The sequence below is a fragment of the Aythya marila genome (genome assembly GCF_965140915.1).
Source record: "Aythya marila genome assembly, chromosome: 2".
NCBI lineage: Eukaryota > Metazoa > Chordata > Aves > Anseriformes > Anatidae > Aythya > Aythya marila.
The window spans coordinates 118,918,767-118,944,958 of NC_139043.1; the positions used below are offsets into that span (position 1 = coordinate 118,918,767).

Consider the following 26,192-nt stretch of genomic DNA (forward strand, 5'->3'; position numbering starts at 1 on the left):
TAATTGTTGTTGATGCGTGTGATCAGACTTGTATACAGAATTGTGCTATTGCACAAATACTTCTCTGGATTCAGTGGGAGTCATCTTGAGATGCACTTTAACATTTAATTTTCTCCTCCTCGCTGTTCCGTCACAGCGGTAGTTTATAGACATCCTGTGGTTAGGTACAAATTTCTTTAGTCTTCAGCTATGCCGCCTTACCTTGTTTTCTGTAAACATAAATGAACACCCAAAATCAGGGCTGATAACAAAAACTGGAAATACTGAAGCATTTCAAGTTTGAAATGGGGAGGGCTTTACAGTGATGGGCTTAATTTTTGTCGAAGTGTTTTGCAGTTGTGAGGTGTCCACACATTTCTGAACATCTCATTTAAAATTAGGAATCTGGGTAAGTGCAAGCTGCTGTACTGCTGCTGGAGTCACAACTGCGTAATGCTTAAAGGACACCTTCCTTTGCAATAACATTTAAAAATACAAATTCCTCTTACTCATCTGCAATCCTCTTCCCACAGCTTGAGCTCAGGGCTATAATGGAACCTATTATAGGCAAAAGGTCTGTGACTCAGCCATCGAGCCATTCAAACTCTTGGCTTTTTTAATTGGCACCATTAAATCTTTAGTAGCTTTTCTCTCATAAAATGGGTACCGTTGGTGTAAAATGCATCGCTGCTAAAGATATATTGTACCTTTTGCCCTCGGATTTCTGTGAGTTGATCAACTGCAGGTGTTGAAGGTTGGTTAGATTTTTTGATATCAGAGAGGCTTTTCTAGAATTACTGCTGAATTACTGCTTTTCCTTCATTTTTAGGAGTGTGTCTAAAATTAAATGTACGAAAGCCATTTCGCAAGTCACTATGTTTGAAGGCTTTTTTCTATTTAGAGACAGGAGAAGAAAGATCTGCCTTTCCATCATGTCTTGGTTTATCTCCTTACAACTTTTTTAACTGGAGGACTGGGTAAGTTCTATGTGACAGGATGAAATTTATGTTTTCCAAACAAAAATTCTTGAGTATGTAACCAGGAGGAACCCCCATCATTCAGCTGAATTTTCCCGTTCTTTTTTTGGATGTTTTGGGAAGTGAAAATGGAAAAAACAGTAGTTTTGGGAAGGGGGTCTGAAATCAGGAGAGGAAATTTAAAGAACACAGTGAAATTTAAATGTTTGTATACATCTATACATATATATGTATTATGAAAAAAAAAAAAGGTAGCTTTTAACTCTCATTTTGTTGTCTTCCCACATACTTAATGTGTGATACTTTGTTGGTATGTACAGTTAGCAAGAAGTCTTTGGTTCTTTTGTTTGCATATGCTTTAGGTGTCTGCTGGAAGTAAGTATTGCAAAACAACAAAGTAAGCTGTAGAAAATGTGAATGTAATTTAATATACATATTTTAGCTGATTGCATTTACAGAATGGGAGCTAGGAAAGGTCAGAATTGGTGATGCTGTCCTGGTGCCTGTGAGGCAGGGTGCAATACGTGTATGCAGCCAGGTTCTCTATTCCCTTTCTTCCACCTGCAGAAAATATAAAATATAAGATAGAAGTAGCTGTTTCATTCATTTGCTCCTATTACCTGAGCGATTACCTGATAATTTTATTTATTATCCAGCCAACTTTATTGTGAATATCACTGTATCTCATGAAGCAGGCAGACTCTTCCTACAAACACTGTCTCTTTTCATGTCTTGGTAAAGAATTAATCGCTAACTGAGCTTTTAAAACGGTAATTTTAATCCAAATATGGAAAAACCTCAACAACCACTAGTGCATTCATCTTCCAAACTCTCCTGCAATATGTTTTCTGCATTTTACATATGAGAAAGCCAAGACAGACGGACAGGGAGTTGCCTCAGGCGAAAGAGTGATAGACGTGGGATTTGGGGCTTCTTAGTGTATGTTGCGCCAGGCTGTGTTGCCTTAAAGCTGAAGCCAGTAGTTATCCAAGGAGATGCTTGCAGTCGTGATTGGTGAGTACTTCTCAAGAAGAAGGGTCCATGGCAAGTCCTCTGCTGGAGATCTATGTTTAGAAGAAAATCTGTATGTCAATGTACAAAACAAAGCAACAACAAAAAAAAGTGTGGGGAAAAAAAAATTAGAAAAGTGCCACAGTGAGTTGAGGCTGGTGGAAAAAATGGACAGAAAATTAGCTTTCCTGATGTTCACTGCTCTGAGCACAGATCATCTCCTTGCAGTCTGTACGTAAGTATTCAAGGTAACATGAGTCTTCTCTTTAGGATATTATCTTAGTCATTCAGATCTGATTTAATCTAAGAGTCCCATCCACCCTGTGTGCTGAACAAGGCAGCAATTCTAGAAGTAACTAGGGAGGAGCCGGTCTGTGCATTTGAGATACTGCTGTAAAAAGTGCTGGGAAGTCGAACTTGTTTCATAAGTGACATGAACTAGGGGAGTTCTTGGTTTTCAAGGATTTGAAATAATAATTTAGACTGCAATTTAGAAATTTAAAGGATGTTTATAATTTGTAATAGTTTTTCCTAGGGTTACAGTGGACTATTTTATTCTTTCTTCAAGACAGCAGTGCATGTTTACTACTTCGCTTGCAGGGTGATTCACTTGGGTAATGTCTGAAGAAACCTTCTGAATTTCTGCTGGAGAAGAGTAGTTTAATGCTAGATAAATGGGTTAGAAAAGTTACTCCAACTTACTAAAAAACAACTAATAGAAATAAAAGTGCTAGTGGGTTTGGGGATTTTCTTTTTCTCTTCTGAGGTGAAACTTCTTTGTAACTAAGGAAATGGCATTTTGAACATCAAAACAAAATGTTAGCTTTTAGATCATTTTAAACAGAGAATCTCCTCCTAGTAAGCACGCTCACATGTGCTGTGAGATTGGAATAGCAGCAAGTAAAACATCTTGAAATTTGGAGTAGACATAAACACTACAGACAGGATGATTGAGTTACTGTGGATATCATCATATATCAGAGAACATTTACCAAATATGGCCTTTTTTGGGAAATTCTGAGATCAGAACCTTCTCATCAGAACAAGTCAGCAAACGAGAAGATGAAAATCAAGAGGAAAAAGTGTTTTAACTTCATTGCCTTGGTGATGCCTTCTGTACTGTAATGTATCAGAGGTCCATGGGGTTGGAGAATTCTGTGGGTTTTTATTTGTTTGTTGTTATTTTTAAATTCATAGTACAAAAGCCTTGAGTACAAGTTGTAGTATAAAAAAAAAAAAAAAAATTGCATTAGCTCAAACAATGAATCAAGAAGATTTTGTCTTTTGGTTGTGGATAAAGTGCACCTCCCCCTTGGGGAAGGGGGCAATGGCAAGGGGAAGAAAAGGGGTATTTTATTATCTGTCTAGTGGGGTCTGTTGCAAATCATCCAAATGAAATATTGATGAACCAGAAGTTTTTCAGCCCCAAACTGAAACCAAATTGTAGCGTGTGTGGTTTCTTTTAATGCTTTAAGATCACTTTCCTTAAGTTAGTAAGTCTTATCTGCAAGACATCCTGGCAAAACTGAAAAATCTTGCTGCAAATAGTGGAAGAATTCCATAAAGGAAGATGCTTTATTATTTAATGAAAACAGTTATGGATGGCATTGTGGAAGTATGGTGGCGCTTAAGTGGGACTTCCTTTTTATGTACAGCAATAAAACTCATGTTTGAGTCCTTTGTTGTGTCTGGTAGGCTCTTAAGCACCTAAGGACATTTTCTTTTTCTTGGGCTTCTATAACATGACAAATATTTATACCTTTGGGGAAAACTTGTTCTTTTTTTCATCACTTCTACCTGCAACCTCTTATGAACTTCTCGTTAAAAGTTCTCTACGGATTTTATCAAAGTGATTATTGTTACATTTTTGATATGTGCAGGCTTCTTAAAAATGCATGTTTCACATGTCTAGAATCTGATGGTGGGGCTTAAATTAACTCTAAAACAAAAATGTTGGGCTTCAGCTTTCCTACGTAAGCGAGGGACTAGGAAAGTGACAGACATCTTTTATCTGAACTAAAGTCTTACTAATATATTGGGACAAACACAACGTGTAATTTTCTAAAAACATATTTGAAACCATTTTGCTCGTGGTTGCTGTATTTTATTACTTTACGAACGTGTCAGCAACAGTTGTATCAACAAGCACTCAGTTGCTGCCCTCATTCATTTCCAGGAGAGAAGGTGTGGTGGGCAGGGGAACCCCCCACCTGCCTCCCAAGACCTGGGCATCCCCTGAGGTTGGCTAGAGTAAAAAGGTTGGCTGAGTATGAGGACTTCTCGCATGCTGGGGAGAAAAAAAACCAAAAAACAAAAAACTTCAGTTTATCAGAGATTTTACAAATCAAAGACACAGCTTTTAAATTTATATATGCACTTCATATACATATTATCTATACGCTTTGTATGTGCCTCTCAGATTGGAAACGAGGAGACATTTCTTCTCAGAAAGAGCAGTCAGGCATTGGAAAGGGTCACCCAGGCAGGTGGTGGAGTCACCATCCCCGGGGGGAGTTCAAGGAAAGCTTGGATGTGGTGCTTAGGGACATGGTTCAGTGGTGACATTGGTGGTAGGGGGATGGTTGGACCAGACGATCTTGGAAGTCTTTTCCAACCTTAATAATTCTCTGATTCTATTGATACATTTATATATATATTTCTATCGTATGGAAATAAATATGGTACATATGATTACCTTACATGCATAATTCATAATTTACATATATAGCCTGTTAAATAGGTTTTCCTGTAAGTTTCCCTTTTCTGGGGGGTTAGAAGGGGTAGGGAGAAAAAAGCAGCAGGCCAGAACCTCTTGTGCTGGTGTGGCATGTAATGCTTTTATTATTACTGTGCTTGTCACAACAAAAATCCCAGGCAGATCTTCTTTGTTTGTCCATTGCGGCCAGAAGCAGCAGCGCTTGCACCAGGCAGGCTGCTCTTCGGTTTCCCCCCAAGTCATAAATCCGAAGCCGTTTGCTCTGTGTCACACTCATTCGGGTTTCAGTAACGCTTTGGGAACATGCTGACCAAAGGGGCTGTGAGCCAGGTAAGGTCCCTCTAAGCAGGAGACTTTTTTTAAAAAAAAAAAAAATATATATATATATATATCTCCTGAGATAGATATATATATATATATCTCCTGCTAATATATATATATATATATATATATATATATATATATATTAGGGGACATTTATTGTTTTGATTACTGTCTCCAGTCTGTAAGCACTTAATACACAAGTCAGGAGCGTGTTGTTGGGTTTTCTTTATCTGGACAGGGGGTGTTAGGGAGGATTCATAGCTGATACCAGAGACACGTAACCTGTGGAGTGCAGCATGATGGAGGAACTGGTTACTTGGAAGAGGGGACAAATTGCTGCGTATTTGACATGCAGTACCTGCCTCGAAGGAAATCGGCTGGAGGCGATGGTGTGTGCAGGGCAGTACGCATCTCATCTTCCTGCGGGAACCTGGATTTCAAAGTGTGGCTGGGAAATGTGCCTGAGGGAGGGAGGAGGATGTGCTCGTTTTACAGAGGAACTGCTTCATTTTCACAGTGAAGCTGAATGGCTTTTGGGAACATGGAGGCAAGCCCAAGAACAACAACTCTGCTGGTACATACACTGAAACATTAAGTTAGTCTGTATAAGGCTGGTGTGTTCAGTAATAGCAGTTTCACTATTATTGTTTTGGTTGAATATTTGAGAGTGTTTCCTCTCCTATTCCCCCCTGTTCTGGAGGAGCTGAAGCATAATACGAGGTGTTCTGGATACCATTTCATCCCAGCATGGTCTTAGTGTACAGCATGACTTCTCTCTTGCCTGCAGTTGTACAGCCACCACCTCATTTTAGAGGGGTTGGAAAAGACCTGTGATAAACCTTGTGGAAGACCTACTACAAGGAGTCCTCTAGTAAGCATTAAGTATCTTGGTAGTTGTGCTTGGGCAGTGAATACGCACAATTTTGTAAGGAAAATAACTAAATTTTTAAATACAGGTCCTACTTGGCAGCATTGAGGTGTTAAGAAAAAGATGTTTATGGGCCAGTAGGACTTTTGCTGGTCTACCTCTTATTTACCCACCTGTGGTGTAGCTGACACAGTACAACCTCTGCAAAACTTGTGTAGTTGAACTCCTGTTGGCACGTTTCTGGTATGTTTTACTGCTTGATAGTGGAGCCTGCACAAAAGTGAAGCCTCCTTTGGTGTGGCTGTGCAGGGAAGAGCACAAGTTGTCAATGTCAGCAACCTGGGTTTCACTGCCAGACTTCAATGCCTCGTTGTCCCACCCAGTGTGTGCCACCGCAGCCAAAGCTGGGGAAAAAATTGCCAAAATCCTAAGTCTATGCAAGGATGCCGGAGAGCAGAGAGTCAGACTTGTGCTGGTTACTGCTGTGTAATACTTAGTGCCTGCCCTGCTTGCACTGGGAGCAATCCTACACTTCTGTCTAAGCTAGGATATATTACAAAGTAATGTGTAACATTAAAGTATTGAAATGTTCATCTTGCAGGCCATCACATTAGCGGTTGTATGCAATCAGTATGGTAGCTGTTGTAGTTTCTGATGTGGAGGGCCTGGAGGTTGTCTGGTGCTGTCTGTTCAACGTTGATGCTGGTTCTGACCCATGGTGAGCAGCAGGAAGGGATCTTGTAGGCGAAGTTGGTTATTCGGGAGCTGTGGACGAGCTCATCAGTGCTCCCTGCATGTGTAATCTCTCCCAGTTTACAAGAGCACAAAACAACATTGCTAAATGCGATTACTGTAAAATACAATGTGATGTTTGCTTTTTTGGATGGCCGCATTAGTGTCATTCATCTTTTGTAATCTGTGTTGCTCCACGGAAGGGCATGACCAGAAAATAATTCTAATACCATGGTTGTGCTGAGACTCAATTAAAGAACTCTGCATTTTGTATAGCATGTTTTTATTCTTCCACACACGGTAATGGGTTGATATTTTCAGCTCCACCAAAGCAGCAATGATTGTGCTCTTGCAGTGGTGGCTGAGGGCATGAAGATTGGTTTTAAACATTTCTATTCCACTCTTAGGGTGGAGAATTGCAGTTGTCTTGATTCAGAGTTCTTCCAAAAACTTTACAGCATCAGCAAGTTTTAACTTTTCAGTAGTTGTATCTGTTTTTTAAAAAAAAGGTCTCAGTCCATAATAACAGAGTAGGAAAACTGCTTAAGAAATAAAATTATATTGCAGTAGCACTTCACTGAAACATGAACTTTTTTGACACAAGCTGATATTTAACTGTCGAGTTACTTCTTGATAAGGAGGTGTTAATCAACTTCTCTTTACCATACTTTCTTCACCCATATTTTGTAGAAGTATGAGAGATTTAGTAAGCTACAAGATTCCTGCCTGGTCTATTTGCAAAATAGACTCATTCCATTCTCATCTGGTGTGATATCTTTCCCGTATTACAGAAAAGATCACTGACGGTGTTGGTAGGTCTATACATGCAAGTTGTCACCTTGGAACTACCATTTTTTTTAGAAGGGTTTCTGAACTATTGCTGTACCAATGTTTCAGCATCATGCTGCCCGAAATACTTTAAAGTCTACTGAGTATTTTCATACAGTAAAATTAAAAAAAAAAAAAAAAAAAAAAAAAAGACTTACACATCTTCACTTCAAGACAGACATTTCACACAGAAGGGAAGGGACCATCACTCATGGTAAAGGAGTAAAGAAACCTGCCAGTGCAACAGATCTTGGAAACAATTACAGGTATGAGCATGTTCTTGAGGATATTTGTGGATTTTAGCTACTATAGGAATTACTACGCAGTTTCTGAGGCCGTGTCGATTTCTGTTTACTCTGGAGTTTTTACTGATATGTGAAATTCACAGGAGGACAATGCTGGGCTAGAGAAGCCAAAGCATGCTTCAGATGGAGGGAGCAGCAGGGCAGGCCTGGTGCTGGAGGCGTCGAAGGGACAAGTTGAGAACTGCAGGGACAAAGCGGTGTATGGAGAAGTGATGGGGAAACTTTCCAGGTGATTTGTTTAGAGGACAGTCAGGGATGAGTAGTTTGCTCTAAATAATCCAGAGAGATGATGAATCCTTTCATTAACTTCTGAAAGAAGGAGTTACGGGGCAATTTATACATGCAATGGCCTTTAAACACCCTGTGGACAGTGCTGTCAGGAAGGATACGCAGTCAGTGTAGAATTGCGTAGAGCTGCTGTAGTCCCTCTTCTGTTTTAAAGAGCTTTCTTTGGTCACAGGTTGCTGATGTGTTTTTCCAAAGAGAAGGTGAGAACTTAACAGGAATGTAATTGCTACGAAATGGAATATTCAGCAATAATTTACCTGACATGAAATTTGCTGCTGCATGGAGCAGGTGGGAATTGATTGGGTGCTTACTCTGCTCTTGCACAACTCGGTTAATAAACCAAAGTCCAGGAAAACATGAATAAAGTGTGGTTACAGTAGATCTCTCTCAAAAAGTTGGAAGAGACCAGGGAGACTGGAAATACCCTGTCTGGCAATTAAAATAGTCCTGATAAAAAAGAAACAGGAACTTTTTTTTTCTGTTTCGGGCTGACGTTTAAATTTCACCAGGTTAGCTGAGTCACGTCGCACACTTCACTGCTCTTGCTTCAGAGCCCTCCCAGCTCAATATTGGCTCAACTTGCTGCTCCGCTGGGGAGCTGCCACTCATCTGCTTTCAGCACTTAAGCGCGGTTGATTGTGGTTCAATCCTTGTTCAAGCAACAGAAAGATTCTCCTTAGCCTCCCTCCCTGCCACCAGCCCTCCCTGGGTTAATCCTGCATCCTGTCCGTCCTGCTGCTTTACGTAACAGGCCTGCTCGGAGACATCTCTCGCTTCTCTGGGCTGCGGGGAGTGAGCTCAGATCCGAACATGGAAGCAGCCATGAAATGCAGGCAGTTGAATTCTTAATTTATCAAATCTGGGCTGTTTGGAAGTTTACAAATAAGTTTGCAATCCAGAAAAGGGAGGTTCTGCCCTCCAAAAACTACCATTTTCATGTAAAACTTGCTCCAATATTGTTGGCTTTGAACAGTAAAGCAGAAGCGTGTTACTCTGCTGGGCAACCTGTTGAGCTGCAAATTATTTCAAATGCTCGGAGTTGGTGAAGAATTTGCCGTTTTGCTCTAATAAGCCGCGATCTTTAGGAGTGTCCTGCATTGTGATATTGCATGTTAATAGCATTGATCAACTGTCAGGCGCGGGGAATTGATGAGCAAACGTCCATTGTAAAATTAAATGGTATTACTGAAGGCTGTACCGAGCTGCCGGTTAGGGAGGTGACTAGACCCAGTAGTCTGTGGTAGGAGTATTAATGTGAGCTCCAGGTTTTTTCGCATGATTAAAACAGGCCATCTGTTCTTTGTTAAATGTTTACAAAAACAGTTTTTCTCTAAAAGATTTAAAGAGATGTGGGTCTAGTAAACACACCAGTGTTTTTGAGCACCTTTTGCACCTTATTTCGAATAATGGCAAAAATAATTCTGCTGCAATAGCAAATAGGATTAATACCTATTTGTGTTTAATCTTCAATGGGTTCTCTCCTGTGGAAGATTAAATTCTGTACCAACATGCTAAATTATGGCTTTGTTATGGCTAAAAACAGCAGGGGAAGTGATTTATGTGAAATACACAGATAGTTTTTTCAGTCTTGTGTATTATAAATTTTTACCAATCTTTTACTAATTTGTAAATGGAAAATGGGGTCCTTTCATTAGAAATTATGACCCTGTAACTAGAGTTAATCCTTTGTCGATCTACAGAAGTAGAACTGTTTGAAATAATTCCCTGTGGTAGGCTTAAACTAATATTTACTAGTGAAAGCCTATTCTTCTTCCTCTTCTACCCTCCTAAGAAAGAGTGGACAACAGGGTTTGGGTAAGAAAATGCATCCCTCGTGCTGCTTCAAGTCTCCTCTGCTCACCAGACTTGTGCTGCTCCTACACAGCTTCACACTAGGGAGCAATGTGGGGTTGTCAGTAAGGGATGCACTGGTTTAGAATATCGCAAAAAGCGCAGGCACAGACTTCCTAGAAAAATGATGTTAATCACACCCCATTCTTTGAAAGAATGCTCTGGTTTACAAGGTCACCTATAAGTGAATTATAAAACACGCAAACTGCAAAGGGAGTTGCATGTGGCAAAAACAGTGTATTTTTAAATGAAAGGAAACTTGACCAAAGCCTAATTAAGGAAAAGTGGGCTTTCTGTAGCTTTGTGTTTGGGGTTGTGAATGATGTGAAACAAAATCACGGCATTTTAATTTGTATGCTTGGTTATACACACACCTTGGCACTGCAACTAAAAGGGAGTAAGTGTTTCATTTTTATTTCATATGTAAGGTTTGCATGTAATACATAGATAACGTGGCTTTAAGAGTAGGTTGAGAATGACTCTTGTGGATAACCTTCTTGAGGTAGTAAGAATCTGAATTTTCATGAGGTAACATTTTACAGAATTGCACTGAGCACAGTTTTGCAGATTACTGAGTACTGCGGTGTGGAAGCATCTGCTACTGTTTTTGGTGTGTAACCCGATGGCCAGACCTTGCACTAAAGCTGCAAATGTCAAATCATAAAGGGCTGACATTGCTGCTGTAGAGACTCAGAAAGCTATCTGTCTTATGATCAAATTTGCTGGGGAATGTTCTGAAAGTTGTTTAGAGTTCTTAAAATAAATACATAAATAACAATACTAGAAAGGAGACAATGAATACTTTTTAAAGTTAGATTAAAAAGGTAATTGGACTACTCAAGCTTATATAAAACTTTGTATTGACTTCAGTGACATGGTCATATCACTAGTGTAGGTGCAACCTTGCAAGTTTTATAGAACTATATTTAGGCAGCGTTACTGTATTTCTTGCAGTTTGTAATGCTTTTTGGCTTGGCTGTTTTACATGCTTTAAAGGACAAATTACAAAATGATGAAACAGCCAACTCTGATTTATTCTAAAAAGTTGTGCCTCATACATGAGTCATAGACAGCAAACAAATAGTGTGTTACCAAACATAAAGTACTTGCTAAATACACATTTTATAAGTGATAGAAAGGAAAACTTGGATTTCTTGGATGTTAGATACAGCAAGTGAGCAGTATTTAGAAAGAGGACAGCTCAGTGAAGACATTGATGAAATTGAGACTTGAAATCTCTGAAAAATTCAGAATGCTTGAGATATGAAATGACACAAAACAGAGAATTGTAGTGTCTTCATTGGGAAAATGTAGGTTAAAAGTACAGATCTGAAAACCTAAGAATAAAAAGTGTTATAGGTGATCTGTGTGGTATTCCTGTGTTTTCTAACCTAAAAACCAACATTAGGCAGTACAAATATATAATGATGTGAGGGGCTGAGAAGAAGGTTTTGTTCTATGTCACAGAACAAATCTGAGGAGGTATCCAACTCAGTCAACAAAATTCAAAGACAAATAGAAAATTTTATATCATCTCTGTTTTCTGTAATGCATAGTTGGACTGCAGGACCCACTGGCATCACTGATTTCCTGAGGCCAGCTTTTTCAGTACAGATATGCAGTCTCTGTGAACTTTCCAGCATGAAGTTATCCAAGTATCGTTGTGACCATAAGGTTTCTAGAAGAGGTGCTGATTCAGGATGCCTACCGTGACATTGCCTTGGGGTGGGGCTGATGGATGTGGTGGTAATGAATTAGATGCATCAGGTTTGAAGTGATTTTCACTGTGACTAAGGCCCTGTTGCACTAAGAAGTATCTTAAACAGGTGGAGGATGGGAAGGAACATGCAGAAGTCACCCTGGAAGTTTTTTGATGAAGCCAAGCAGACCCAGACCTTTGGTCAGCCTCGGGTTTTCCCTCTGTCCTGGAGTCTCCTCCATAAAGAACTGTGGTGTCTTGCTCATACTATTCGAAACTCTCCCAGACAGAAAAAGGGCTGTCTTCACTTCTTGATGGCCTTGGTCCTTCTGCTTGGGTAGCTTCTGAGCATGTTGGTGTTTTCGGGGTATAGTGAATGGTTGGAATTTTTTTTTTGCTGCTTGGAGAAATGTTGAAAATAGGACTGCACTAGTTCACTTTGCTTACATTCAGAAAGCTATATTAATATGTCTTTAAAAATACACGTGTATTCACTTTCTCACACAGTGGTATTAAGAATTTTATTTCTTAAGTCTAGGTGTGCTGTTTTTCAGATTGAGGTGGTCAAACTGTATGTCTGTGTATGTGCATCAGTTTCACGTGTGCTCAGAGGCTGGGTCTGTAGTCATTCATTACACGCTTGCCACTACTAAATGCTGTTTGGAGAAAAAAAAAAAAAAAAAAAGAGGAAATGAGATGAAATGAAATGCAAATAATATTACAAGCAGGTACTCCTGTTTCTGAAAGTAAAATTCTGATTTGCTATAAACCTTTCTTTTCCCCAGTTCAGTGGATCAAACACCTCAAATGGCTAGCCTTCGTGACCACAGCTAATGGGGAGCTCTGCCACCTAGAATCATGCCGACTTAACTTCTAGGGAAGTGAAAAGTAGGAGAAAAACGGAGATAAAGAGGATGGGAAAATGTTCTGACCCTATATTTAGTTGTAAGAAAAGCATCAGTACGGTGTCATGCTATTACTTCTCTTCTTGAAAAGCGCTGTAGTCCTGAGTTTGTAGCTGCAGGCAGGCAGTGAGGAGAAGCAGGTCAGGGCTTTGATACGCTGCAAAGTCATGGTAGGGCTTAGACATCTTTTCATTGCAGACTCATGGATCTTTGGGCAGAACAGAACCGTTAAAGAGAGAATAATTGCAAATGTGTTCGGTGTGCTTAGTCCAGGCGCTTGGCAGAGGTTTCCTTTTATGAAGTACAAGTGTGATATGAGGCTGATGCACCACTTGGACTTTGAAAAAGAGATACTTTTGCAGCTTCACAAATGCTTAAAATGCTACTCTGTCCAGTCTGTAGCAGCTACAAATCTGTTTCGGTTATGTGCAGGGAGCTGGGATTCTTTCACATAAAATGTAACAACATATTACACTCTAAAGTGGCTTAATCCTTCACGTGCTGATCAAAATACCTCCTGTCACATCCTGAACCAACGTAAATTGCCCTGATTGATTTTGTATAAATACAGTCTGTGAATATATTCATTTCCTTGTTGCATGGCAAGAAAGAAAGTTATTTTTTTCTCCCAAAGGACAAGTTCCCTGTATAACAGAATGACTTGCAACAAGTTATTCTACCAGCAACTACTCTGAATATAGAAATGTCTGAAATAACAATTGCTTTCCTTTTGTATCTAAGTGTTGAAGAGCCTAAATATTTCCTATCCTTCCACTTTGTATGAAAGCCTTATTATAGAATAATTTTACCCTTGCCACATCAAGAATTTCTGGTGATTTTGCCACTGTTTTAACTGCAGAAAGCTTCTTCTTAACACTGGTTTACTGTGTAGTATTTCAGATGTTTAATCTTCTCCATAGTATTTTCTCCCTCTATAACCTCCTGCTCCAAAAGAGCAAAGTTGTAGAAATCCAAGCTGCAAATGTAAAATTTTATTTCTGTTTCTCTCTCAGCATTCTCCGTCGGAACCCTTTTTAGAGAAACCAGTGCCGGATATGACTCAGGTTAGTGGACCGAATACCCAGCTAGTGAAAAGTGATGATTATCTGCCATCGATTGAGCCGCAGCCACAGCAAAAGAAAAAGAAAAAGAAAAACAATCACATTGCTGCCGAAGGTCCCAGTAAAAGTTTTGGTAAGGAAGACTTTCCTGGGGGACTTGATAGCCAGAATCTAACCAGGAACTCAGTGGATTGCTCCCAAGAAGAGAAGAAGAAAAAGAAAAAGCCCAAGGCAAAAAAAGAACCGAAGGATCCGAAAGAACCCAAGGAAAAGAAGGAACCCAAGACCCCCAAAGTCCCTAAGACCCCTAAAGAGCCAAAGGAAAAGAAAGCAAAAAATACCACGCCAAAACCCAAGACCAGCAAAAAGAATAGGTAAGTCTGGAAACTTCTATATGTTTAGAGAAAAAGAACATGCTTGTGGGATTTCTAGAATATCTGCGCTAAATGGAGTGGGTGGAGAGGAAATCTTTTGTCATTTGACCTCAATCATCTGCAATACCATGTTTTTGAGGAACTTCTCAAGTATGTTTCTCTTGTATGGCTTTCCTGTTTATGGCTACGCAGTCATTCTAAATAAGCTGGAAAGGCAGAAGTATTTGCCATACCCAGCGAGGTTAATTTTTCTTTTCAAGGCATAAACATTTCTGGATCTGTTAGGTTTCAAAACTAACTCCATTTCTTCCAATGCTGATCTGTCCTTGTGTGTGGTTTGTGTATTAAGAAATTAAATTGCTTCAACAGTAATTTAGGTTTGACCAAAATCCAGACGTGAAGGGCTTAGAGAAAAAAAAAATAATTAAAAAAAAGGTTTGATGATGTTTTTGTCTAAATAAAGAAGTAAGTTAGGTACTTAGTGTTGTTACAAGTTGTATGGCACTATTTTATACTGACACAACCCATGAGTTATAAGCTTTGCAGTTAAAAAGGCATTTTTATATGGATATCAATATACGTTAGTGTGTCCTTTGCTCTAGGGATTATACCCATTTTAATGTTTCGTGTAAAGACAATTTTTCTAGCACAGAGCCTTTGTGGGAGGACCAGATGCTTCAACCCTGTTTCTTAGCTGTTTTCACTTGGCATTGTGTCCCTTTATGAGGATAGGCTTAAAATGCTACGGAGTAGTATGAGAAAGAGCAAACCGCTGTTACACATGAGTAAATACGTCATAGATAATAATGCAGATTCTTTCCTTACCCCTCAACTCCCTAAACACCACGATTATAAATGCTCACTTGAAAGAAAGCTGAGAGGAAAAAGACATTAAAGTTCAATTTTTTTTTCATTTGTACCTAGAATTTCTTACAACTGTTCTGAATTTGTTCCAAACATCTGAATCTGTTTTTCAAGATGTGGCTAGTGTTATAAAATATAACTTCCAGATGGAAGCACAGCCAGACTTGGTTAATCCGAATCAGTTTGCAAAATCCATTTGTATCAGGGTTTAAAAACTGCAGTTAATGAATCAGCTTTGCATATATTCTGCAAGACTGACTATTGGGTAGTTTTGATACGGCTAAATGAGGCACAGATAGTATGAAGCTACTTGTTCCTTTGGCAAGATAGGGATTTGTATTTATTTATTTATTTATTTTAGATTAACAGAGACAGTGTTTCCTAAAGAATATATAAACACTGGTTTGTAAAAATCAAATGTTGTTCTGACCGCCTGTGTGAACCATTCAATAAATTACGGTTGATTAGCCTATCCTCTTGCTGCAGTTACACAGGCTATGTTCCAGCCCGTCCTAAGGTTGGGTTTTATATACAGAATAAATCGCAGCTTAGAAAAACTCTTTAAGCTGTATCTCTCAGCACACGTTAGTGAAGCTGAAATACTGTATCAGCTAAAGTAACCTTTTTGTTCCATTTCCATACATTCACTGGTTTGAAGGCCGAACAGGCCGTATTATTGTGTAGTATAGAGCATCTCCTCCCAGCAATTTTTGCACCGAGTAATAAAAAAAGCTTTTACTGTAGGACTTCTCAAGTAGTGCAGTTTTACAAGGTCCTGACTGCAATGAAGCTTTGTTTAATAAGCAATGGTTAGAAGGAGTGTGGTGTGGGTTCCTGTGGCTGTGCTGCGTGTCAGACCTCAGAACTTGTCTGTCCTCTCCACTCAATCCTAACACCTCTTTGCATGTCTTCTCTAATATGTCTTGGGATATGTCGTGCAGATTAAAGGAACAGCATTTCCTTTGAAGGAACAAATCACTGCTCTCTCAGTTGTATTTGTAGAAAGGCTTTATCTTCTTTCCCACGCAATAACTCTTGTAGATAGGTAGCTAGATGACTACATTCTGGTATTCTGGTAGCTACTTAGCCCTGTTGTTTTACCTGTGAGAGAAAAGTGTTTGGAGCAGCATTAAAGAGCAGGTGTTGTTCCTTATGCTTGCGTAGAGGTGTCGAGAAAGTCTACTTTTTCCCTTAATGGACTTGTCTCGCTGCTACCAACTGCTCTTTTGAAAACGACGTTGTTATCATTTTGTGGTCTTGTCAGCTTCGGTATCAAACTTCTTTGAAGAGCTCTGATGCTGTGTTGGGATGCTGTGCCACTGAAGAATTTTAAATCAGTGAAAGAAATGTGCTTGCTTTGGCAGTATCACGAATGGGGGAGTTGGTCCAGTGACATATAATTGATAAAGTTTTTAAATGAATCAACGGCCTAAAAGATGAATCGACTGGGCTGCAGTGTTTCAGCAGTGCTAACTCCACAAAGGAGATATTACAGTTGCTGAGATGAGTAAGATTCATGCAGCTTCACGTAGATTACGGTATGATTATGTAAAAGTAAAATATTATGATGAAAGTTAATAAGATGGCTAGCAAGTGATTACTTCTAATGTTGCTAAGTATTTTTGCTTGTAAGCATTGGAAAGAGTAGTATGATTTAGATGTCTAAATGCTGTGCAAAACAAATGGTTTTCTTTCCTGAATGAGGAAATCAATTTTAATAGAAGAGCAGTCTTGCACTCATGGAAAATTCAGGTAAAGTCAGACATGGGAAATGGATTTATCAAAGAACCTTATTGTTTATTTATTTATTTTGGCTAGAACAGATCAAGTCCCAGATAACCAATTTTGACATATGCTGTATCTTAACCATTTTGTAATGAAATATAGCTCAAAACTTAACCCTGTCATTTCAGTTTAAGTTTTGACCAACAGTATAATCCTCTTACTAAATGGACAGAATCAAAAAATAGAGAGAAACTTTGTCCTTCATGTTTCTTCTGTGTTTGGTGTAAGTTTTGACAAAGTGAGCAGCCTGTCTCACTGAAAAGCATCTTAATGTGACGGAGAGGTCAGACTGGAGAATGGAAGAAGCTGATTAGTTTCATGCTAGTTTGAATTGTGTGTCCCATGATGTGTTAAAAAGAAAGAAAACACTAAAGTTGGGAGCTAGTATGTTGCCCTGTCTACTTGGTGATTTTGAAAGAAAGATCCTGTTACTGTGGTATTACTACACTTGCAATCAATATTGGTCTAATCCTGCTAACACTGAAGACTAAATACAGTGGTTGCTGGTAAAAAGCCATTTGCAAAACAAATATTTTGTAAACCAAACTAGTCAGGTTCAAAAATTAAAACACAGGTATACCTAAGGTCACAAACGAAGGGCTTTCATTAACTTGTTCGGATGCAGAGTATTACACCGGCTTTACACATTATTGAGCTGGCTTCAGGCACGTGCAAAGCAAGCAGAGTTTTTTTTTCTGAAAGTAGATGGACAGGGAAAGGCAAGGAGTCCTACTAAATTGCAAAGTCATGGCTCAGATGTCTGTTCCTCCTGTGCCTGTCCCTGGAGGAGATGCGGACCACCTGTTTGAGAAGATCATGCTGCTGCACAGCTGATAGCTCTCCCGCTGCTTCCTGTGAAACCCTAGAGAGTAGCCACTGATTAAGGTGGGAGAAGCAGGAACTACTTGAAAGGGCCAAATGGCAGCTCCTTGCTGGAGCTCGTCTCTTTCCCCATCTCCTCAGAACAGTGCGCTGTGCTTTGCAGAGCTGCTCTTATCTTGCTTTCTCCTCTCCAGGAGAAGCTCGTGTCCTTCCCACACGTGCAGCAGCAGCCTGGGGTGGAGGGTAGGGTGTGTGGGTTGCTGCTCTCATGGGGAGTGCTAGCTCTGGTGTAATTATCTCTGTTAGAGGGAGGTGGAGACTGACCCTTTTGGCGCGCAAATTAGCTATTTGTTGTGTAGGAAAGGGGATGGCTTCTGGCTGCGGAAGTGGGAAAAGGCTGCTGCACAGGGGGAGTGGTGCGAGCAGCAGGATGCAGTACCTTAGGGAGCCAGGGGACAGGAAGAGAGGTCCCTAGGTGGTACTGGTAGTTTCCACTCCGAAGCTCACATCATCCTGAGAAAGGCAGGAAGGGGCTGCCTGTGGGAGAGGACAGGAAACAGTGCAAGATTTCCATGCGCACGTCCACTGAGGCTGTGGCTTTTCACACCTGTCCTCATCTCCCTTTTGAACTAGCCCAGCTGCCAAATATTTACCTTTGCCTGCCCCACAGACAGTCCTTGCAGGCTTCACTGTTACCAAAGCTTATGTTTTAGTGATTTGGCTGAGTTGTCAGGCTGGAATAAACCTTGTCATCCTATTGTTTTTCCTACTTCTGTGACATGTTAAAACAGATTTATGTGTATGTATGTGGTTTTTTTTTTTTTAAAGGGGTTTTGATTAGAATAGAAGCTTTAAAAAAATAAATGTTTACTGTAGATAAGGCAATGCAGAAAGACTGTTGGTCCTAGCCTGTTGAGAGGGTGGTATTTGGGATGTATTTGGGGGTTTTGGGGAGGTTTGTGGATTTGTTGCTCTGCAGTGGATGTACAACATATTTCTAATCCCATATCCTCTCAGAAATTTATTATAGGATAGTGTTCCCAGGTGGAAGAATAGGGATCAATAGTGTCTGACTTATTTTGAATGTTTATATGACAGAAAAGAAGCATCACCCAAATCCTGAGAGCCATCATAAATTACACTAATAAACAGACCTGTCAGTCACCCAGTTCAGGTGAAATGGTTGCACACTGTAAATATGAGGGCTAATTACTTACCCTATTAATTCTGCTAAGCATCCCATGCTTTTGGGGGTATTTTTAGGTCAGACGGTTAGGCCCTCTGAGATCCTGGAGTTTGACCTCTCCCTGTAGGTGGCTGCTGGCTATGTGACACAAAACATGGTTTGTTAAAGTTTGCATACTTGTTCTCAAATTGTAATTTGTGCTTCCTTCTCTGTTATCCTACTCACTGTTTTCCTCTTCAGACCCTGTTTTTATTTGTTGTTCTCTCATCTGACCTTCTGCAGGTTGTCTTCTTGCTCATCCCCTAACTGTTAGAAAGTATTTTAGTGTTTTGTATGCATGCAAATACCTCCTGAGTAAGGTACTATGAGATGTGCATCCCAAGTTAAGGATTGACACGCAGACCCTAAATATAATGCCAGAGCCTCTAAAAAGAGATTTTTACCTGCCTGTACTTACAGTGAGGAAAAGTCATTCTGGTCCAGCCAGACACTGTTCCTCAAGGGCATGAGTCACCGCTGGGAGGTGAGACAGGCTGAGTCAAAAACGGGTACAGCTCATTGTTAGGAACAAATTACATGGGATTTGTGGCAAAGCAGGCAGCAGCAAGGCTTGCTGGCGTTTCAAGGCAGCCGATGGTCCCACAGGCCAGGTAAAGCTGCCAGGTCACAAAGCCTCACCTCGCTCCAAGAGACAGTGCTCTTTTTCTTTGCTTTATTTATTCTTTACTTCCTTACTTTTCATGAAAGGAACTGGGGCTACATATTTAAAAATGGCAAAACTTAAAATTCTCAGTGAAATCTGCTCGTGGCCTTTGTTCTCCCCAAGTTGGTGGCTTGTTTTTTGCGTGTCTGCTTTTAACCAGCCTGTCAGGGGGGTGATTTGAAATGGTGTCCGACTGACTTAGCGTGCAGCTCTCTCACCGAGCGTGACTCAGTCTGCCGAAGCACAACCCGTGGGTATATATAGGTCACGAAATACTCCTAGGAAGACGTTTAGCTCGGAGTCTCTGTCACCAGGAGCGGGGGAAGGTCTGACAGGCATTAGAAAGAAATCTTTGTCAGGGTGGATCTGACGGGAGCGCTCAAGCCTCCGGCGGGGCCTTTGTCTGGGCCGTGCCGGGATGTGCGTGGCCCAGCGCTCCCGAGGCCGGCCGGCCGGCATTAGGGCTTTCCTGCCTTTCAGCAGGCGGATATTTTATCCAACCCAGGCCACGCTATTCTTCCAGACTTTAAGCCTGTTATTCATATGCGCTAGTGCACCCAGGGCACGGTAACTACTACTAAACTTAATTGCGCGCTTTGCTCTGATTTATGGAGGTCGCCGGCGAAAAGCGCCAGCCTGTCAACTCGCTTCACCTGGCAGCCGGCCAGCCCCCTGACAGGCCCACCTTTGATTTAAACAAATCCGAGAAATATGTAAAGTTTGCTGTGGGGTTTGGTGTTCGGGGTTTGGTGTTTTTTGCTGTTGTTGTTTGTTTGTTTTTATTTTTGGAAGCGGCTTTGCCGTGATTTGATAAAAAGGGACCGCAAAAAAAAAAAAAGAGAGAAACCAAAAAAAAAAAAAAAAAGACAAAAAAAAATATATAAAAAAAATAAAAATAAAAAAAACCCGCGGCCGCGCAGGTGTCGGGAGCGTTGGGGCGCTGATTGAGAGAAGCAGATGGCTGCAGTCGGTGGCCGCCAGCCAGCGGAGCAGGTGCTGGTCACGTGGCCGCGGGTTGCCAGGGCGATGCGAGCGCTCTCGGCGCGCAGATGAAAGGCCGGGGGCCCCGCTTCAGCTGTAGCATTGTGTAATTTGTGGCAGTTAGAGCGGAAATAAACGCTGGAAATGGAGCCGCATAGTAGGGGAGACTCCTGGCCATGTGCGGCCTGCGCGCCGGGGCGGCCGCGGGAGGCAGGGGTGGCTGGCCGCGCTCTGTGCCTCTCCTCCCGCTGGTGGCTCGCTTCCCCTCGGCGGTGTCAAACTTTTCCCTTCCTTTTTTTTTTGGTCAAAAATTGTCCCACTTTGAGGTGTTTCCTTTCTAAAAGGCTCCCTGTAATCTCACCATAGTAAAAATGTCTTTTCAAAACTCCCGTTTCCACGTTTGAACTTTCCTCTTTTTTAACTTGATATTAGTTTAAATACAGGCTGCGGAAGAGGCCGTGCTGTGTCTCACAACCAAAGCACTATATGTATTTATAACTGTAGTCAGAAAATTAAAATTGCAGCTCCAAAACATGCCTCCGGTTGACGAATGCGCTAATCAATGTGAATAAGCGCAAAGCTGCTATTTGTTTGGGAAGCTACAAGCCTGGGAATTATACAGGAAAAACAAACCCCAGACGGTGTCCTGGGTGTGAAATTAAAACACGAAGGGAGCAGAAGCCGTGTAGAAGCAACTGAAATAATGTCTGGCGATCAGTAATTCCCATTCGCCAAATACCAGTGAGCGACTCTATGTGAGCAGATTTCTTCTCAACAATTCGGTGACTCTGTAAGAAATGGTGCCTCAGAGCAGTGCCAGGCCTGAGGGGCAGACCGCAGAGGGGTAAACATGCTAGCAAAAGCCCACACCAGTCTCAGAGACTAAATGTGTTGAAGATTTCTAGCTTTTACCATCAGTTCTTCCTCTTTGCCATTTCAAAATTTTATCTCTGCGCTGCTGAAAGTCATCTCTGTGTTTGACTTGGTGGCGATGTGTTTTAAAGCTGGGCTTTGATACAGGCACCCTGAGCTACACTCAAGGTCTTGGTGCAGTTAGAGAGATACAGTTCCACCTCCTGAGGTAAATGTTTTCATAAGGGGTGGACGGAACCAACCCCCAAAACCTTTCTGTGCCAGCAGTGCAAATAGCTTGCAAATATCATGCAGATGCTGAGATACCGAGGTTTTTCCCCCTCTCACCAGAAATACAAAGGTAGAAAACCTGTGAGAAGTGTCAAGGTGAGGTAGCCAGTCCAGGTAGCTGCAGCTGACGACCACAAACCTGGTCTGGTAAAGTGCCTTGAATCCTTCCTGGAGGCACTGCTCCAGCGCCATGCACTGCTGTCACGCATGTTGAGTCTCCACATCTGCACTCAGAGCTGACACAAAAGCATCTTTCCTGTCCCACTGCTTGGAAGTAACAGGGACCCTGAACTAAAATGAAGAATTTTCACCATTGGTCCCTTGTGTTGGTAATGATTCCTCTGTTTTTACTTGCCTCATCCACATGGAATAGCAAGAAAAGTGCACTTGTAACCCTCTTTCTCTTCACGTGTGTCAGGTTGTGCAGATAGTGCAGGTTTTGAGCAGAGCAGCTCTTCTTAACCGGTCTCGTTTTCAGTTTCTCGTTGAAGACACGTTCACTGTCACTATCTAAGATACCAAAGGGAGGATATTTCCCCATTCCACTGTTAAGGAATGGGAAACACATAGCAATGGCCCATGCATCATTGGTTTTTACAGTTATGCTTAAATACTTTAATAAAAAGCAAGGCAGTTGAAAATAATGAAGTCACTGAGAATAAACATCTTGCCGATTAACTGTTCTGTTAAGTGCTTTTTGCTTACATTTTACTACAAATATTGATTAAAAATACCTCTCTTCTAGTAACAAGAAAACAGATTCTGAAACTAGTGCTGCGAAGAAAAAGGTTAACAAGGGAAAGGAAGGTTCTGAAAACTCAGATTTGGAAAAAACTCCACCACCGTCACCTCATCCAGAAGATGAAGATGACCCAGGGGTTCAGGTAATGCTACCTTTCAAGTTCGCTGTAGTCTTTGTCAATTTAGATGTGAGAAAGGTAGTTCTCATGGTCTTTGTTATGAGGACAGAGATTATGGTGTTGAATCTTCTGGTCTGCCTACTTCATACAGCATTATGGGGTCTTGCTTATAATAAGCCTCTTGTTTCTTTTTTGCATTGGCGTTAGAAACCTGAAATCAAAAATAAAATGTGACAAAGCAGGATGAAGGAAGTCTGCATGTCAGGGACTTGTTACTGCACCACTTTAATATGTTAAGGGCCCTTTTCCAGGACTGGCAGTCATCAGCTAATGCTATTTTTTCTCCAACACTGCCCACCTGTCAATTTCTCTCTAAACTTTCTTTCACATGAAGACAATCTGGAAATAGGAATAGAGCATATATAAGAACTTTCACGTGTTCTGCTGCTAGTCATGTTAAAAGTACTCAGCTCCTGGCTTGCTTCTGCTGGCAGTGCTTAGAGTGGGCATTAAAAATAAGAATTCCCTCATGAAAGGATACAGGCAAATTATGATGGAAAAAGCATGAAATTCCTAAACTCATGGTACTACTACTGGAGTCTATTGCATTCAGCAATTGCGTATCAGCTTGCTTCTAGTTAGATAGCTGTTGAGACCAATGATTGGTGGTCGAAGTAGCTTGGTGAAAAGGTTGCCAAATAGTGATGTCCTAACAAGACACAGTTTATGCCTTCGTTCTTAGCATTTTCCAGAATAGATCTAGAGGATAATAAAATGTAAGTGGTCTGGAGTATTCCAGATAGAAAAAAAAATAAAATACAGCAACAGAGCAAACAGTATTTCTGGTTCATGAAAGCCATTTATTCTAAATGAGAACAGTTGAGATATACCATAGCTTTAAAACGTTTGAAGAACAAGTTTTCCATCCTGTGTCACAAGTCTCTTAGCCTGATTAACAGCACTAACAAAAGTTGTAGAAGAATCCTGGGGGCTGATTTTGGGGGGGGTTATTTTGCAAGTCACTATATACTCATTATATACTATCTACAAGTTAAAATATATGCATGTCTTTTGTTTTCAATTTAGTGCGACAAAACTTTCTCTTTTTGCAGTTCACCTGGGTGATAAATTTTACATTTAAAACACAACTCTTAGGGTCTTTGCATTATGTATTTTTTTCTTAATATGTTTTTCCTCACACTCTGCATGTTATATATCCCCCCACTTCTTCATGTAAATTTAGGGAAGGTTTGCAACCATATACACTACGACAGGTAGGATTAATAAACATGTTATGAATTTCCCAACTGAGGTAGTTACGTGGTTGTCTGAAACTCCATTGTGTTCTTAAATACTGAGTCACCTATAAAGATCTTGCTTAGTAATGCAGAAAATGATGCATTAGTATCTTCAGAGAGGAATATTTACTTTTGTTGAGTTGCCATACAGATTTTTAGCATTGCTAACAAGCCTTTCCACATATAGATCAATTAAGGAGTAAAAGATAATCTGATGCAAGTACATGTATGCACAGTTTCTGACAGAGATGCATAAGCATTGCAAAGCCTCATGTGTACACCAGAGGAAACAGGAAGCTAACCAAGTCAATAAACATCAGAGAGGGTTGCCATTATGTCTGAGGTCTCCTTTCTATCAGGGAAATGGAAGAAGAGATATTTGGCACGAAGAATAGTGGTAAGACTTACCTATTGAGCCAAAAGAAGATGGATGTTTTCCCAGCAGTGATTATGGAAATGAGGGTGTAAATTTGCCAAGTAACATCTATTTTCAAGTATAAAAATATCGCTATCATATTACAGTTATGTGGAAAACCCCATAAGTTACCGTGTTAAAGGTAGAAACCACATCAGCGTTGTTTAAAAGATGTCTTTGCTCAAAAATTGCATTTTCAGTTTAAGACAATTTCCTATTTTCTAAAGTGCATCAAATATTTGTGCTTAAAGAGCTAAGTAAATTTTAAACTTCATTTATTTGGATTTAGACAGACAGATCTGTTGAACAAGCTCTATAAGTGTTTGCATGTACCAGAGAAGATGCGTGTTAAGCTGAGAAAGATGTAAAAAATAATTAATATATCAGTTCATAAAAATGGATTTTTAGCAGTTGAAATTCAGTATCTTTTTTTAAATATGTATGTGAGCCCATTGAGATATTTAATGATGACTTAACAGCTTCCCTCAACAGCATATGCTATCAGCTTCTGAAAATGTATAACCTGATGCAGACTATCTGGGAATTTGAATTTTATTGTTGCAGAAAGTGATGACTGACACTGAGTGATATGTCGCAAATTCTGCCAAATGAGTGCTTGTATATTTTGCAGATTTTCTGCAGCTTCTCTGAATCTTTCTCTCACCCTGGAGATGAGGGTATGGGGGAGACAAGAACTACGTTTTCACTTGGGGTGGTTCAATTTTTTCATTCTACTCTATTCGTGTTTGGGGTCTTTTCCTATGCTCTGCTCCAGGATGGTTTTCTCAACAGTGGTGTGTCAGTGGAGTGAGGAAATCATATTTCATTGTATTTCCCCTCCAAGATAATCTGGGTACAACTGGGGAGATGGGGAGACTGCAAAAGTGTGTTGTCACTGCTCACCAACACTGTGAGCCATGCTGTGGAAAGGTGGGATTTGGTTCCTGCGCTGGCCAACTGTCAAAGTTTGTAGTAGACATGGTGTAACTTCTTGCTTTTGATTTGTTTTCTGAGATATGCCTTTTACTTTTCTACTGTTTTTCTTGGAATGCTAAAATCAAACAAACCTTATCAATTTAGGTCTCAGAGCAAGCGTGAAGTATTGTGGTTTATGTTCTATTTTTACAAAAGTTAAGAGCAGCCGACAGGCACGGACTTAGAATGGTACTGTCTTGATTCCTACCATGATGCTGAAAAAAAAATAGTGTTCACTACACACAAGTGTATTTGAGAAGTATGAAGAACCTTTCTCAGTTACTGTGCAATTTATCAGTTTCATTTGTCATGAAAAACATCAATGCTTTCCATGTAGAAGCGACGCTCCAGCAGACAGGTGAAAAGGAAGCGCTACACAGAAGACCTGGAGTTCAAGATTTCAGATGAGGAGGCAGATGATGCTGATGCTGCTGGAAGAGACTCTCCTTCAAACACTTCTCAGTCAGAGCAACAGGTCAGATTTGAATGGGCTGGAAAGGTGGACGTAACTGCAAAATTCAGAGTTCAAATATGGGTTCTTTTTCTGAATGATACTCATCCTTGGTTGGCACAGTGTGCCAGAAGGCATTAGCTTTTTACCTTCTTAAGAATATATTCATTCATGACTTTGTTTACAAGCTGGTGATATGCAATTTGACACAGTTCTTTGAAATTAATAGTTTCGACCTAAAGGGAGCCTAAACTGGACTGCTAGGAGTCTGAATTTACGTCCCTGAATTCAGTGGTCTGGCTTCTGTGACTTTAATAAACCACTCAAGCTTGTCCCCTGCTGCTAGGCACCATAAGAACCCCTTTATGAAATTACTGCCTTGTAGTACCCAGCAGGGTACACTTTATTCTCTGTGCAATGTAAATGATGGATAAAATAGTTTGAGTAAGATGAGGGGTAATAATGTAGGAATGACTGTTGTAACAATCTCATTGTTTTGTAGTGCTTTTTCAAAGAACTCCTTCACTTAACTAACTGATAACCTATTGGCGAATATAGACGTGTTCTTTGGTATTTCATTTGGCAATTTGTTAAGCCCTCTGAAATACTGTATGTGATCCTCGTTGTTAATTGTGCCTTATCAGAAGGAGAATTTGCTAGGTTCGCCTGCTGTTGTGTCAGTGGGAATCACATGCAATGTTGATAGTTATCATGTGGACATTTACACAGCCAACCAGCGTTCCTGAATGTCTTCTAATATTTAGACTGTTTGGTGCTGACAGCATATATAA

At 40.4% G+C, this 26,192-nt stretch overlaps 1 protein-coding gene across 5 annotated transcripts in view; it reads left to right on the forward strand.

The window, feature by feature from the left end:
- CHD7 (chromodomain helicase DNA binding protein 7) overlaps nucleotides 1–26,192 on the forward strand; it is a 128,761-nt gene that overhangs the window by 56,901 nt on the left and 45,668 nt on the right. For all 5 annotated transcript variants that reach the window (XM_082754275.1, XM_082754277.1, XM_082754278.1 and 2 more), the window contains 3 exons: nucleotides 13,497–13,918; nucleotides 22,148–22,286; nucleotides 25,288–25,425. In XM_082754275.1, coding sequence (XP_082610401.1) covers nucleotides 13,497–13,918; nucleotides 22,148–22,286; nucleotides 25,288–25,425 — 699 coding nt within the window. The remainder of the gene's footprint in view (nucleotides 1–13,496; nucleotides 13,919–22,147; nucleotides 22,287–25,287; nucleotides 25,426–26,192) is intronic.